Raw genomic sequence first — 17,055 nt, 5'->3', positions numbered from 1 at the left:
GTTTTAAGAGGCAAGGGAAATAGCTGTTTGGCCAGTACAAGCAGCATTTCCACTAGAGGACTCTCCGAGTTAACTATCCCACGCCTCCATCTGAAGAACAGGCAAAGCCCCGATCTCCTTTACACAGGAGGCGGCTTTGCTTCAATCACGGCTGATTCACACTTTGAAAGCAAAAGATCAAAGTGTCATTAGGAAAACAACAACAACAACACCACCACCTTTATAAAGTTAAGGGCATTAACCATTTCACAGACTTCCTCTTGTGAAATTGTGGTTAATTCAAGAACACTAACACAGCGTATTCCGCTGTTTTTCTGTCTCCCCTCTGGTCTGGCCACTCAGAAGTTTATCTTTGTTATTTTATTTCCTCCTCACTATCTTGGCCGCAGTTTTCATGTTTTAACACTTTTGAAGGAAGCCTCCTAAGGTCGGATGCTACATTTACACTCGTGGCAGATTACACTCCTGTGGAAGGGAGCCTTCCCAGGAAGCACCGCTGACAGCTCCGGAGGCGGCAGCCAGGCTGCTGTGGGGGGTGGGCTTTTATTTTAAGGGTGGGTTGCCTTTTTTTTTTTTTTTTTTTTTTTTTTAAGAGAGCGAGCGAGAGCTGTGCTTGTGGAAGACCACGGCAAAGACCCCCTCCTCCGCAGGACTTCCCGGGCAGCAGCCACCACCGCCTCTCCCAGGCTCCGCTCCGCCCCTCGCCTCAGCACCGCCCCGGCCCGGCCCTCAGGCGGCCCCGCGGTCCCTGTCGCCGGCCCGGCGCGGGGCACCGCTCGCCGGGGAGCCCAGGGGAGCCCGCCGCCGCCACCCAAGCTACCTCACTCCTCCCGCCGAGGGCGAGCCCGCACCGGGAAGCCACAGGCCTGCGGCAGGCGGGACAACTCACAGCCTCTCCAGAGAGCTCCGAGGCGGGTAGAGGCGCCAAACCCCCCCAGCGCGGTATCGGTGGCACCCGCCTCTCCTCTCAGGCCTGGGGCCTCTTTCCGCCACGGCGCTACCGCCTCTCGGGGCGCGGAGACACTGCGCGGGCACCGAAACTCTGCGGCGGGGCCGAGGCGAATGGCGGCGGCAGCCCCCTGAGGGCGCGGGGGAGGGCGGGCCCGGCACTGCCCTCCGCACCTGCCCCCTCAGCCACCGCCCGCCCGCGCGCGAGCGGCGCGCTTGGCGCTGGCCTCTCCCATTGGCTGCAGGTGTTCCCCTACCGCGTCCTCGCTCGCTTTTGATTGGCTGAGGCGCCCCTACTGCCCAGGTAACGGTTCCCGGTTTATGATTGGTCGCGGGTGGGTGGGATCCTTTTTAGGGATTGGTTCCAGGTGAGTCGGGGCTTGCGATTGGCTGGCAGGTAGTGTAGGAGGTGTGCTATTGGCTGCGGGCGCTAACCTCCTCCGTCCGCCATGTTCGGCGCGGTGGCGCCGTTGCTCGCAGAGCTGGCGGGAGCGGGGTGCTGAGGCGGGACAAGGGCTGAGGGGGGACCCGCCTGAGGGGGGAGCGGAGCGTCTCTCCTCATCTTTCTTCTCCGGGGACTCGCCGGCAGGGAGGGCGGCGAGGAGCCGGAATCCATCCCTGAACTTCCTGGCGGGACTTTGAGCAACTTTCAGGCCGTGGAGGTGTAGCCGCGCACTGCGGGGACGCGTCTGGAGAGGCGGGCTCCGGGCAGGGAGCGTCGCCTGCTCTCGGTGGGTTCGCGGAGCAGGAGAGAAGCGGGACCCGTGGGGCCTCCCTCGGTCGGAGCAGGTAGGAGGAAGGGGCAGTCCCGAAGGTGTTGGGCGGGGAGAGCCCGTTGTCCCGGCACGGAACGCGGCAGCCGCCTGGGAAGTGCCGGCGCCACCCCGTCCCGAGCGACAGTGTCGCCTCCCGGCCGTTGTGTCCGTGTCTCCGGTGCTGAGGGAGCGTCCCTGGGGTCGGACAGGAGGGGTCTGCGTGTTCCTCCTGACCCTCGGGAGAGGATAGGTCGGGAGGCCGAATTCTGGGGTCTCTCCCTGGGACCTTTGTCCCTGCTTCCCCAGCTGGAGTGGGGGTTTAGGGACCTGCCTGAATGTTTACATCTTCATGGGAAGGTGGCGACAATCTTGAATAAACAGGATGTTTGTCATTCTCGAGTTGTAAAGGTAACTTAAATTGCTCCTTGGAGTTCCTTTGCTGCCTTTCTTGGGTAAACTTGTAACTAACGTTAATTGATAGCAGTCTTCCATGTGTATAAAAACTATTTTGAATTAAAATACTCTTTGGAAGAAAAGAGCTAGAAGCAGTGTTGAAGAATAAGTAAAGGTTTCTTTGGAGTACTTTTGGCCAAGAGAGAACTGTTGAATGTTTTATTAAAACACATCCTTAAGTGCTTGGGATATTTCTGTAAAACTAAACTACAGGGGTGTCTTTAACTGGTCTCATCTAATTTCTGTGCAGATCAATGGTCTTGTATGTTTTCCTTTGGATTTCTTGCTGTTCTCTGTAAAGCTATTTGTGTTTATAAAATTTGACACAACTCATTTATTTAGTAGTGTGTGTGTATATTCATCTGTATTCTGCTTTTCTTTCTATGTAGCTGGATTCAAAATCATCCAGAGGAGAAACACATATTTCACATGTGGAGCTGTTCACTTCAGAATTAAATGAGTTATCTGTCTTGAATGAACTTACTTCTATATATTTATAATTTTACTCAGAGTGCTAAATACAGACCATGCCTAGCAGAATGGGCTCAAAAATTGGCTTGAACAAAGACTTCATCAGAGTAAAAACACACTATAGTGGGTAAGTCGGTATGTTCTCTCCTTTATATTGTGTCCCATCTTAATTCTGAAGCATACTGAGCAGGAGTTCATAGTCTGACCTAGTGATAGAGTAACCAGGGCACTGGTGGATTTGTAATTAATGTCAGATCAGGTAGGTAAACTTCTGGGCTGTTGAAATACCACCCAGACTCCTGCAGCATGCTGACTGTGGAAAAGAATTGATAGTTTATTCTTCTCTTGAAAGGGGAGAGAATGTGCAGAACTGGCATACAGTTATTCTGGGTTGATGGGTTATTGATTCCTGTTTTGTTACAAATATTTGTGGTCACAGACAAGAATAGATCCATCTCTTGTAGCCAGATGCAGTTATTACGTAAAGAGATGATAAATCTTACATAATGAACTCTACAAGTTGCTGCTGAAATCAGCAGGAGACTATGAAGTACAGGTTTCCATTTACAGATGTCAGTTTGTCACTCTGCTCCTTGGGAGAAAACCTGTAATGATTAATATGAGTCCTTTTCTAGGGGGGATTTTTAGATACTATTTTAACTTAGAGCACTTCCTGTCTTGGAAAGTTAGAGGAGGTGTTTCTTTGTGGATAGATATTTAAGTCTTGATAAGTGGGTGCCATTGTTTTTGTCCTTTTTAGTTTGTCTTATAGAAATTTTAGAAGGAATTATTGGAATTATTTAGGTAAATATGAGAAGTGAGGGAATTTTGCTTACCTTGCAAGTTACCAGTAAATTTAGATGAACCTATGCAAGCTGCTTGAAGACTCAGTTTTAAGTGATTAAAAAAAAAATAAGTCAAACCCACAATATTTGTTTCCTGTTGTGAATAAATACTAAAAGTAAACTCTTGTATAGTTTGACCTTTAATTTTTGATAGCTGATTTCCCCTGTTCTTTTCCCAGTAATTTGACTAATGCAGCTTGAAGGGTGATGAGATGTTAACGCAGCTGCTTCAGTTATCTTCACGATGCTTATTTTTGCAGCTCTGATCTAAGGCAATATTAAAAAGTCATGGTCCTTTATGACATTCAGTCAGTTGTCAGTGGAGTCAGGAATATCTTATTACTTCAGCATGAAATTTTTCAGATGTGTTTAATTGGTTTGCTGCTACTGTGAGGACCTTGTAAGTTAATGTTGTTTTGGTCTCTCCTGTCTTCCTCCAAGGCATAAGTTTAAGTCAATTGAGGAGTTAAATATTTGGCCTAAGTAAATCCTTAGACTTGATTTGAAGTATTTAGACTGAATTTACTGGCGTTTGTTAAGTGACATGAGTCATCTTTTCTGATGTTCTACTGCTAAATAAGTAAATGTTGCTACTACTGTGGTTGTTCTTATATTGTGGTATAGAAAAATGCTGTTTTGAATTAAATGTAATGTAATTATGAAAGTCACTCCACCAAATCTTATTGAAAACAAAATGCTTTCTTGTTAAACTTGTCTACCAGGTCAATGCCAAGTAGTTTGAGGTCCTGAGTTTAGAATGCTAGAACAATTGTATTAATTTGGTAAATGCCAGTAGTTTTCTCATAAATTAATATGAAAATGTATCTGGTTTCACTTTGCCTTCAATTTCTAGCTATGCTACTGACTTTAATTCTTTCCTTATGCCTAGTCATTTGATTTTTATGTCTTCAATTTGCCACCTGTAAATTGAATGTCTAGTAGAATCTGTTCATTTATCTACAGGTTAAGTTTTCATATGAAAATTTGCTTACTAAAAATATAGATAAGCTTTTAGTGGTGAGAATTCATGTCGAAACTTGTGTCTTAACAAAATACAGAGATTTGCTACTTGAAATGAAATACACTTTACAAGAAATCCGTGTATGAAGGTAAATGCTGTGGTTTATTGTTACTGCTGCTCAGTGGTTTCTGAGATGTGTTCATAATAGTTAATGCAGATCAGTTGGGTTTTGTTGTTACTAATCTGCACTATGGCTTTGTTTTGGTTATTTAATAGATGCATGTGAACTGCTTTATGAACTCTGAGTGAAAGATTTGTACCGTATATTTGCCATTAGTAATAATTATTTTCTGTTCTGTTGTCTAATCCTATACCTCTGAATCATGTCATTCATAGGCTTAAGTTGAAAAGAGCACCTGAACTTCAAATACTTGGGTGATGCACTTCTCTGAGGTGCACGGATACACGTGCTTCTCTGAACCAGCAACAGGAGAGCTGCTTTAGCTCTCATTTATCATACATATCTCTATATTTATATATTTTTCATATATACATATCATTTCAAAATCCCAGTTAAAATTCTAAGTATGAGGAAGTTCTAAAACACGTGAACATTGAGCTGTCTCTGTACAGAGTCCTAGTATCTTAAGTATTCATGTTTCTGGGTGTGACAGAGTTCCTAACATAACATAGTATAAATAACTGCGTAAGTAGATTGCAAAAGAAAGTTAACTTGTGTACTTCTCATTGCATTACTCCAGTTACTTTAGCGTATCTGCTTCATACCTGGTTACTTGAAGTCACTTCATTTAAGTAGAGCAGTGATGCAGTATCATTTGCTCTGTTACCTTGGTTCTAAATGGTGGCACATTTAATCTGACAATGTGAACGATTCTCTTGCTATAACTGCTCATAGGTAACTTACTGGTCACTAGTTCTTCATGCTACTTTGTAGTGTCCAGTTTCAGATAGTTGACAAAAAAAGTGTCCTGTGGGATTCTTTAGTGTTGAGCTATGAATGATTTTCGTTTATCTGTGCTCTGATTGCCTAATGTGGCTGTACAGACATTAAGATTAAACACAGTAATTCTCAAAGGAACATGGGCGTCATTGACATAATAATAATTTGAATAAATATCATTAATGTTTGCATCTGCAATAGGTGCTGTTTAGCATACTTCAGCTGTTTTGTCCAATATGAAGTCTATTAATTGACCTGTAGAATGGCAGTGCCATCTGTTAGAATAATTTTAACAATTTAAGGCTGATTAGTATGCCAACTTTAATTGGAGTTTGTAGTGTGCATAGTAGAATATTGTGTTACTGCATAATTTCAGTTTTGGAATGTTGATTAGGTATCTGTGGGAGCGTGCTTGTCCAGAGTTACCCCAGATGTGTAGCTGCTTGAGCTCATGAGGAGCTGCATTTGTTATTGACCTTGTCTTGGTGCAAGGCATTGCACCAGACTTCAGACACTACCTTGAGAACTCATTTGGTCTCTTACTTTCATAAGTGCATAAAAGATGACTTTTTTAACAGGGGTGTTCTTAAACTTGACCTCACCTGACAGCTCTCAGTATTGTAATACTAATACAATTTACAAGTGGGCAGTTAGTGTACGTATTTCTTTTTCCATTGTTATTATGAAGAATTATTAAGTTGCTGTTCTTTGAGAACTTTACAAATTTTAGATTAAAGGTATACTTGAAAAGGTAGCAGTGCTTTTAATCTGAATTTGAAATTTATTACAGTTCTTTAAAATTGTTGTTTTAGAGCTTTGCTTACTGTAGTTTTTCTCAGCAAAGGCAAAATCCAAAGTTATTAGTGCTTATCATTTTAAATAAGTCATATAATTTAAGATTCTTAGTGTAGTACCTTGCGGTTTCTGGTTGAAAGACCTAAGTAGGCAAAATATGTAATATAACACGTTTTCTAAAATTACTTGTCACATAGTAAGAAAATAGGAAAACCATCTGTCGTGTTGGGAAACTTCTGATGTATTTACTGTATTAAACTAAGAGGGTAAAGAATTACACATGCCAGTAGCCATTAACTACAAAACTGTTTTCTAATTATCCCCTAAAAGGTTTTGAAAGCACTGAGATAACTTAAGTACATCTCCTCTTTCTTCCTGCACTTGTTCGATCAGTTGATCTCCTTGAGTCTGTCATTTAAAAACCATTTAGAAAACAGGAGAAAGTCTAATTCATATCCTCAAACTTTGTTCCGCATAATCCATTTGGGTTTTTTATCTTTATCCCGCTTTGACAGCGGTGCGTGGACTGTCATGAGAGGTATTCTCACACTGCATGGCTTACGTTAGCAGAGTTCAGTATTGGGTTCGTGTTCTCAGAACACTAAGGGTAGAGCACGTGATGCAGAATTTGAGTAAGGTTTTACCTCTGTTTTCTTGTAGTGGTATCTTTTGAGAATTTGCCTAATCCAAGCTTTCTCTCTAACAATATGGTGGATGTGAGGAAAAAAATACATTTTAAAAGGATTTTACAATGATTGAGATTTTACTTCTCTCCTGATGGAACAAGTACCTGGATAAAATTTAAGTCTTATGGTTTTTTACAACACTTCAAATGCTGTTAGTTATAATAAGGGAATTTGACTCACCCAAGTAAACATTCGTTGAAGATAGATTACTAAGACAATTCATTCCTCCATACCAAAGTGTTTTTAAGAAGTTAAAGGCTGTGAGATGTAATCCTATTGACTTCTGGCAACTAATTTATGTTAGTAGGAGCATTTTATATGAGGAGTGCTGATTCTCTAAGTGTGATTTTGCAGTTTAGAGTCAGTAGATTAAATTGTTGGAATATGGAGGCTAATGCAGATATTTTCTGATAAAGGCTTTTGTTTTCACCTCATGCAGGGACATCCTGATAACCAACTTGGATGCATCAATAAGCTATGATGAACTCTGTGATGAAGTGCATGAGATGTGTAATTTACAGCAGGAACAGCCAATTACCCTCAAGTGGATCGATGATGAAGGTATTGTACTGAAAATTACTTAGGCATTCTTGGGTGTATTGTTCATTGTGGTATAAAGAAGCGGCATTGAGGAGAACTTGTATGAACAAGTTTTCATGTTGTGGAGCTACTTTTGGTTTCTAAATACCAGGGTACATAACCCTGTCTTATAGACCAGGGAGCTTGGAGAAACGAGCCTCAAAACATCAAGGTTGATTGCAGTAGCACTTGAATTCACTTCTGTAGACGTGAAGGCTTTGTACTTTTCCATACTTTATGCTGAATGCTGTTTAATTTTAGACTTTCACAGGCCTCAAAATTTTCAGTTTCAAATTCTCTGCAAGATCCCTTTTTGATGTTTTTAACCCTGTCAGCTTCCAGAATGACAGGCATTTGCGTCTTCTGATTTGTGATTTATCTCTTGAATGAGTGTTTCTGAGAAGCAATGCAATTGTAATATCAGAAGACTGTTTTTAACTCTTCTAGGATTTTTCTATTTTATGCAAGGTAGGTCCTAAGAATTCCAGTAATAACTGATTTTTCTCTTCTTATGGTGGTTGTCCCTGGCAACTGCATGATTGTCACTGACTGTAGTTTTGATTATATTAATGGTCTAACACACCTTTACGTAAGAATTAGAGGGTAGATGTTGTCTATTACTATCCTGTTGGTGTAAAATGCAGTGACCAAACATGAAATAAAGATGACTTGAATTTGGTTTTGTGGCTTGTGGTTTGTTTTTTTTCCCACTTGACTGATACTTCAGAGCACCATTTTTCAAAGTTAATAGGCATTAAATAAAAATTTATCTGAAGTAAGTTGTTTCCCCATTGCGGTGGGGAAAAATGCCCAGTATATCTGAAGTCAGTCATGTCCAGAAATACAAAATGGAGGGGGGGGTTCATACATGGGAAAAATAGTGTAAACTTTTGTTTTTGTGGAATGTGGGGTTGATAAAATCATGTAAAAATGATTTGTTGTGAAAGTCTGTTTTTTACACTGTTCCTGCATGAAAGGTTGATGTTGCCAGATCTTGCTGTTCTAAGTTATCTTCAGATGTAAAGCAGTTTATCATTATTCTTCCACAAGTAGTTGTGAGAGAAACTTACCTTTTCTTCACCCTTCCTATAGGCCCTGAAATATCAGCATGATGTGAGATGGATTTGCATATTTTTCTGCTGTAAAATGTGGCAGTTCTCTGCAGCCTAAAGTTAGAGCTTTCTGGTTGCTGTGAGTAGTAGTGAAATAGGGATACTTGACACTGAGTGCCTTTGCTACCTTTTTTTGGCTTCATTTTGGAATGTGCGTGTCTGCTGATGATTTAACAGGAGCGTAGTGATGGGCCCAACTCGTGACCTAGTAGGTTGAGAACAGCTACCATGCAGTTATACAACTGCATGGGTGCTCAGTTGTTTTCCTGTGACACCTTGCCAAAGCCATAGTCTACAGCAGAACTCCTGGAACTGAATGTGGAAAGGTGAAACAGTACTAAATTGATTTGGCTAATGTGTAAGTATGAGTTTTGGTTTTTTTACTAGTAGCTTCTACTGTTCTTTTAGCCAAGTAGCATCGTTTGGTGGGTGAGTGGAATTTCAGAATAATGATTGAGGAAGGAGGTATCCTGTAGTCAAAGAAGATTCAGTCCTTTTAAGATACCAAGGAGTAGTATCAATTATTTTTAAATTTTACTCTTCTGATTTTCAAGACAGAAGCAACTGTACTAACTTCAGTTTCCTAACCCTCAGTTTCATGGCAGTCTAATAAATAAAAAGTAACCTGATCAGAAGTGCATGGAGAGTAATTACACTGCATGTGTTTAGCTATTTGAACTGCATGGCTGCTAATAAAGGGAAGATCATTGTAGGAAGAAGAAAACCTCATGAGTTTTGAGTTGAAGGATTTTAAGAGATGATTCTTGTTAGCTGTTTCTTGATTTGGATATCTGTTGCATTGGCTTTTTGAGGTTTGCTTAAATAAAAACAACAATTTTTTTTTTTTAGTTGTAATTCTAATAAGTATTTTCTCTAGTCTTGGTTAAATACATACCTGTACAGCCCTTTTTCTAATTCCTGATTCTAAGTTGTTAAATTTCAACCAATCTGCTGTTTTGGCTGCCTTCAATCCTCACAAGTTTTATAAGTTATCCTGTTTGTGCATATGAGTGAGTGTTTCCACTTATTGCCACACGTAATTTAAGTTCATTTGACCGATCACACAAACAAATGTTCTCTTTGAACTAACTTAAAGCAAACAATTGCTGATGGCTTAATTAATAAAGAAAACCTACTAAAGAGCTGAGGAGAATGAATTTTCTGTTGGGCTTTTTTAGTGTTTGTCTGGTTTTTAGAAGATCCAAAATGTTTGAACTATGAATAACTCATAATAAAATCCCATAAATATATAAGGAATATGGGTTGTTGATTTGCAGTACAAATAATTCTTTTGACTTTTATGTTGCATCATTGCAGTATTTACAGATCATGAAGAGCAGTGGCCTTCAAAGAGGGGTAGATGCACCCTGGCATGCATCTTTTTTTAAAAAATAAGAGGATTTTTTAAAAATTTGATTTAATTTGATTGTAATATGTGCATTGACGCTGGTGCCACCACGTGGCCTGTGTATCATACAGTCACGTGTCTCATGGTGGGCAAGGTGTGCTGTGGGAACAGTGGGTGTTCCACAGAGTTGCAGGGGTTGAGAGTGACACCCTCACTCATTTGCTCGCTTTCAGCGTGTTGTGACGTACTGCAGTTTACGTGTGTCTCGTTAAGTGGATTTATGGATTAATTATCTAGTTTTAGCTAAAATAACCCTCCCAAGGTAATGCTAATAATGTGAGCTCAAGCAGACAACAAGAAAATGGTGGAGCTGACATTTCTCGTACTCCTAAGGATGAACTGTCAGCCACACTGCAGGGTAAAAACAATGATTATCTAATCAGATCTGACAAGTCAGTCAAAGATTCAGAATTATCAAGAACAGTATTTGAAATATGTATTTACATCCACTATTTTTAATGATAAACCTCACCCTAAGTGTATGTTGTGTTTTGAGATAATAGCTAATGATAGTATGAAGCCATCATGAATAGCAAGACATTTAATAACTAAGTATCTAGAACAAGACAAACCTCTACCTCTTTTTTTCACTGATGTTTTAAGTCTTGTGATACTCAATTCAGTACTTTACAGAACTTCGCTAAACTTTATATTAAATTTTTAGAAGCCAGTTTTGAGGCTTATTACATAATAGCAGAAGACAAAAAGTCACATACCACTGGGGAAACACTTGTTCTTCCTGTCATGGTAAAAATGGCTGGAATAATATACAGAAAACAAGATGGGGACAAACTAAAATGTGTTCCCTTGTCAGAAAATACTGCTGGAAGATGCACAGAAGATATTGCTGAAGGTTTGAAGAAACAAGTGTTAAAACAGACTATGCAGTGTGGGGGGGATACGGGATATGTGAAGATGTAGTTTTCTGTGAGTCACTGAAGGAAAGACGTACTGGAAAAGATACAAACTCAACAGTAAATGACTTAAATAAAAACAATGTGTTATGGAAAAAGTGTGTAAGCCTCCACTGATGGAAAGGCTGATTTGACTGGAATAAAAGAAAGGATTCGGGGGTAAGGTTGCAGGGAGCGCACCGGACGGGGAATTCATCCACTGCGTCGTTCGTAGGCAAGCTACTGCAGCGAGGAGTTGGAGCCAGAAGTGTGTGGAGTGCTACAGCATGTCATCAATGTGATTAATTTTATAAACCCAAGAAATTTAGATAGGCTGGTGTTCATGATACTTAGTAATAAGTTGGGGAGTGACCATGAAACTTCCTCGGAGAGGTTAGCTGGTTATCTTTCAGCAGCGTGCTTAGAGTTGCTTGACTTAAAAGGAAAATGCTTAACTCATCTTTATAAAAAGATAAATGTTCCAAATACATGGACACTATCTGTGATGGCAAATGCCTGTCAGTAGTATGCTACCTAGCAGTTTTTTTGAAAAAAAATTAAACACTGAATCCTAATGATGGAGAAAGTAAGTGCTTTTCAAAAAGAACTTGTGCTGTATGGAGACAGCATTTTGAAAATGAAGATTTGGAGATATTTCTATTGCTCCACTGGTACACTTAAACGTGGAAACGGAATTTTCTAACCTCTTAAAAACTCTTCCAAACAGTTTCAGTGGGTTTTGAGCCCATTAGTTAAAAATGCAACTCTTTCAGGTTAGTTTGCAAGAACAGCTGACTGACATCAGGGAGGATGAAAATTTACTAACTGAATGCCAGCAAAACCTTTGCAGAAATGGTGGATGGGTTTGAAGAATGAGTATTATGATTTAATATGGATCTATGTATCTTTGAAGTATCTTTTTTTAATTGTGACACCATTAAAACCAAGTATTGAAATAAACTGAACTTAGAACCAGACCTTTGAATCATGATATCATAGAATATTAAACCAAGATTTTCAAGTCATGAAGCATGTTCAGTCACATAGCTCTCACTAAAAGTTAAAAATATTTTTAGTATTTTGAGAGGTAAGGTTTTGGGCTATTAATAAAAATATTTTTAATATATAATAATTTTTAAACTTGTATATTTTCATAATATACATAACTTATGAATATGTTTTGGGGGGTTGCGCTTAAAAAATTTTAATGATGGGATGTGCTGTCAAAAAAAGTTTGGAGACCACTGATCTAGAGATTATCATGGGCTGTTAACACAGTACTTCTGCCTCCCAGAGAGGTATTTCTGTATTATCTTCCAATTCAGATGTTTAAGATTAAGTAAAAATGTCCTCACTTAAACTGATTAGGATTTATGCCTGGGAAAGGTCATCTTCTGAAATATAGGTCTCAGTAATACGTGTGTTCTGGCTTAGCTTCCAGTTCTCCCAAGAAGCTTTTCCAGTGCTTTCTTTCTCTGGCACCAACAAATTAATTCAGTGTTTTCTTATGTAACATCACCAATGTGTCGTATTGTTACTTCCCAATCATATTGAAGCCTGTTCTGTTAGCTGAGAAGAGCCGTCCTTGGGCTGGCTGTCCTGCAGAGAAATGGAGTTCTCTATTTTCACTGCTTAAAGGCTAAGATCTGTACCACAGGTAGTTTTTAGTCTTCCAAATATTACTAGTTAGTAATGTTTTTGGGACACTCTGCCTGGATACTTGCATTCCTGCATATTTTATTAATATAAAGATAATGGTGTATGTCAGAGAAAAATGGTAAAGGTGTGGATAAGGCATGGTACTTGAGCTCAGGCCTTAGTGTGCAGTAATGCTTGGGTCTCTGTTTATTTTTTTCCCTGTGAATTTAATCCTGAGTGATATCTTGTAGTTTAGGGTGTGTGGGTTTTTTTGTTTTATCTATTTTAATAGTTAGGCTCTTCAGAATATGCTTTAAATTGTGGCTGGCATGTTGCCTTTTTGAGAACTTTTAAAAGCTCTGTTGAATCTGTTACTAAAGAATGTGGGTACAGAAGACAAAAGTCTTAGAAACTAAGGCTTGATATATCTTTCTGAAAGAGTGTGTCATTTGTGGGTAGGCTGGTTTCATTACTTATTTTCTGTTTCTTATTTCTTCTGTTTTGCTTTTCTTTTAAACCTAAGTTAAAAGAAAAAACATGAACCTATTTTCCTCAAAGCATACAAGCAAGCCCTGAAAACTTTAGAGACTATGAGAGAAATTAATTTTACTTTAGATTTCTACATTAGTGTTGACATTTGTAGCCCATCTGTAACTTTCATCCATGTGTCTTATTTTTTTACACTTTTTAATCATAGATTGCTTTTCTGTCAGTCTAGTAAGAGAGACTCACCTAGAATCTGTGTGCCTTCATAGCTTTTATGTTACCATATCATGGTTCTGCAGTCAGTGAAGTTAAGGTAGTAAGATAATGGGCGTTTTAACAAAGGGTAAATTCATTTTGAATTAAATTTTCAGGTTACTAGGAAGTGATCTTGCTTTTTTCTGCCGTGTGTTAAAGGTCTTTAAGCATATCTATTAGCTTTTGTATTTTGTTGTCACCTTGAAAGCCAACATATTTTTTTTCTATCTACTCGGTTTTGATAAAATTAGAAGGAAAAAAAAAAGTGTTGCTATATTTTGGCTTTGATCAAAATGCCAGCTTAATATCAAATGATTGCAAGAAAAGCAATCCTGGAGGCTGATACATTTCTTACTGACTAATTGCAATTCTCCAGTTAATTCTTTGGTCATAAATTTGCCTATGTATTGCTCTTTTATTAGGTGACCCCTGTACCATCTCATCTCAGATGGAACTGGAAGAAGCCTTCCGTTTGTATTGTCAAAACAGAGACGAAGGGCTGATTATTCATGGCAAGTATTACACAGTTAGAGAACCTGTATGAGTTTGTTTATAATCCTAACAGCTTCTTAAATGTCAGATTGGAACATCTTTGTCAAATAACATTATTCTGTATGTAGCTAGTGCCTTCTAGTTTGTTGTAAGAAGGAAGTGTTCCTTTGGGTGTGGAGCCCAAAGCTGAGACTATACAGTAGGCTTTGATGGGGCTTCATGTTCTAAACTGCACGTATTTGTTAATGCTGTAGTCAAGTATAAGATCTTTCCAGTATGGAACCAAACTTTGATTGTGTAATTTTTCACACAGAATTATTTAAATGCTTGCGGAAACTGTCTTTGTGTAAATATATTCAAGAATCAAGGAAAGCATACTACTGAGAATGTTTTGACTTAAAAATCTTAATGTTTTTGTTTTAGTTTTCTCAAGTATTCCAGAGAAACCTGGCATGCCCTGTCCAGGAGAAGATAGTGAGTACTAAAATGTTACCAAGTTTTATTTTTGTTTTTTCAGTCACAAGGAAAACAAATATATTGAAAGATGTTCATAATCAAGTGTTAAGTACATGTATATGTCTTGTGGTTTCTTAATAGAATGTAAAATGTTCCATATTTTATCAACGCAGAAGTATAAATCAACATTGTAGTACTGTTTCAATGTTTCTGAGGATTAATACTGGTTTCCAGTGACGGATATATTGGGAGGAAAAGAGGTCAGGATTTTAGATGCGTACTTGAATGTGGTCCTTTGCTTTTGTGGTTCTTTTGGTCTCTCAACTTCCAGGGCAAAGTGATGTACTGAAGGAGAGAGAGATGCAGCCTTTTTTTATGAAAAGCTTATTAATTTCTAAAAAGAATCCTGTGAAAGGTAGATAAACCTCCAGTGGAAGAATACGTGATTGATGTGGTTTACTTGTATTTCAGTAACAAACTGCACAGGCTTAGAAGTATTAAACAGCTGTATAGTCACTTTTCATTAATGAAGATGATGTTATCAGTACGTTAGTTCATATCTTTGTAAATGTTAAGGCAAGGAGTGTGACTGGGTGTCAGAGTTACCAGGTGATGCTTGGCTAGTCACAGTAGTATGAGTAAAAGCTAACTGAAGAATTGAAGGACCTTTGCTTATCTCCTTGGAAGATACAAGAGCAGATAAAATTAATTGCTGATAAAAGCAAGTAACACATACTTGCTTTTACATGTACTTGCTTGGTGTGGTTTTGAGATTGTACCAATAGGAGAAGACTACTTAGTTGGTTGGGATCTACTGACAGACTGGCTAAAAATGTGTAGTACAGTGGTCAATAGTTGGGAATCATATTTTTAGAGAAATAATACTAATATACTAATTGCCCTGTTGAGAACTTTTACTAAAATTTAGAAGATGGAGATGGAATAAATAACAAAATATTACAGTTTAAATACAATTTTTTACATTTAAACTACAGTAAATGAAAGGTTAAGTGTAAAAAGCAGACGAGTTTTCATGTTGTAGCTAGGTTGTTCAAGTTGTCTTACAGAAAGAAAAAAAGAGTAAATGTGCAACACTATCTGCTGTTCAGCCAGTTAGAGAAAATAAAGACTGTTTTCTATGCTGATTAGGAGTGTTAAAGAAACTATTTTCCTTAAGACGCTTCATTTTTTTTCCAAAAAGATAAAAGAAGATATCTATGTGATCTTCCCAGTTTATTTTTAGGGTGAGCCAAGCAAACATTTGTGTAGCTGTTTTCAATATACTACTTTCCATATATCTGAGGTTTTTTTCATGCCTTGTTTAATGTTGTTTGTGTACTTGCTTGTCTCTATCAGAATAGTAGCTCAGTAGGTTTCTTACTAATTTTGCTCAAGTTTCAACAAGGAAGTGGGCAACTGGTCCATCTTGCTATGTCACATAATGTACTTCTACTGCATGTGCAAGCAAATAAGACTTAATGTCAGTACTTGTTTGTCTGTGAGTTAAAATTCAAGTGAGGACCGTGTAGCTGTATTTTACCATATGTTGAAACTTTATAGATTTTACTATGCTGTCACTTTCCAGTTTAGCGTAACAGCTTGAAAATATCTTGTGGGAAAATATTTTCAGGCTTGAGTTTCATGATCATTCTGGAAAGAGTGGTCTTAGGTTTAAATGTGTTCTTGATGTGAATTGTGAGTTACAGAAGGTGTTATGACCTCAACTGAATCTCTTCCCTGACAAGGTCAAGTTTGGGTTGGCAGGCAAAAGTTGAACCTCTATCTACAGAAACTATTGTTAGCAGCAGTGAAAGTTTCAGTTTTCCCCACACATTCTTACTTTTCCCAAGTATTATTTTGGAAACGATGCTTTAGGATGTTTGGATAGTTCAATGTCTTGTGTGCCTTTGCCTTTTGTGAGAATGACAGTAAAAGAGAAAGTGCTGAATTTGGGGATTAGCTAGCCTTAGAATGTCTGTTATGTTCTACCAGGGCAGATTTTGATGCCAAAGATGAAATATAAGTGTTAATATAATACTCCATCATAAGTCTTCAGATGGTGTTCTGTGAAACAGCTGTCTTTCAGTGAAGACAGAACGGTTGATTTTATTTAAAATTCTAACTTTGGGGTGTCTCCCCCCCCCTTAATTCTGCAACTAAGAATGGAACAACCAAGTCTGGCATCACTACAGTATTTGGGGCTATTTCACAATGTGCTGAAACCTATTTTGTTTTCTTTTTCGAACTTGTTGGATGAAAACTGTGGGGAGTGAGCTCATAGGTGCATCTGGGCCACTCTGCTTTCCCAATATGGGAACTGAAAGAACCAGCTGACTCTAGCTCTGCTTCCATTCCTGTAGCTGTTTAAAGAGGGAAGGAGGAAATAAATCGTGTTGTATCAACCTAGACTGGTGCTAGTCCCAAATAGAATTAATTGCCCTTATTTGTGAAAACACAAAGCAAACTAATGTGAAATACTGTCAAGAAAAGTAAGCTAACTGGAGGAGGGAAAAGGCTGTTCCTTAAAGGGGTGTCTGTGCGAGTGGTGTGGCATAATAAAGTTCACTGCAATTTAATAATCTCATTAAAAGTGTAGATATTTTAGTACAGAAGTTTTTTGTGTTGATTTGTTAGATGCTTTAGTTATCTGAAGCCACGAGATGAACTACATAGCACATAGATTGGTGTGGCTCAGATGACCTGGTTATTCTGTCTGTAGGGTATTCCTCCCTGCATGGTATTACAGGTCATGTTGGATCATACTTTGTTTAAAAAGCCTGTTTAGTAGGATGTGCTCGGTAAATCATTTGTAGTCGGGTTTCTCATAATTTAATGAGTTAATTCAGGGCATACTGCCTCTT

The 17,055-nt window shown here is 38.9% G+C and overlaps 1 protein-coding gene across 6 annotated transcripts in view; it reads left to right on the top strand.

Annotated features, from left to right (window-relative positions):
• Positions 1-801: 801 nt before the first annotated feature.
• PRKCZ (protein kinase C zeta) overlaps positions 802-17,055 on the top strand; it is a 69,190-nt gene continuing 52,936 nt past the window's right edge. For 3 of the 6 annotated variants that reach the window (XR_012626164.1, XR_012626163.1, XR_012626162.1), the window contains exons 1-5: positions 1,423-1,737; positions 2,546-2,754; positions 7,315-7,436; positions 13,669-13,758; positions 14,162-14,212. Coding sequence is in view for 3 of the 6 variants with exons in the window: in XM_074848469.1 (XP_074704570.1) it covers positions 2,684-2,754; positions 7,315-7,436; positions 13,669-13,758; positions 14,162-14,212 (334 nt within the window). In the remaining 3 variants the exon portion in view is untranslated. Of the gene's footprint in view, positions 916-980; positions 1,253-1,422; positions 1,738-2,545; positions 2,755-7,314; positions 7,437-13,668; positions 13,759-14,161; positions 14,213-17,055 lie in introns of those variants that run through there. The other 3 variants (XM_074848467.1, XM_074848469.1, XM_074848468.1) reach the window with 3 other exon arrangements.

The sequence above is a fragment of the Strix aluco genome, chromosome 22, assembly GCF_031877795.1.
Source record: "Strix aluco isolate bStrAlu1 chromosome 22, bStrAlu1.hap1, whole genome shotgun sequence".
Taxonomy (NCBI): Eukaryota; Metazoa; Chordata; class Aves; order Strigiformes; family Strigidae; genus Strix; species Strix aluco.
This window is presented reverse-complemented; position numbering and strand designations above follow the sequence as displayed.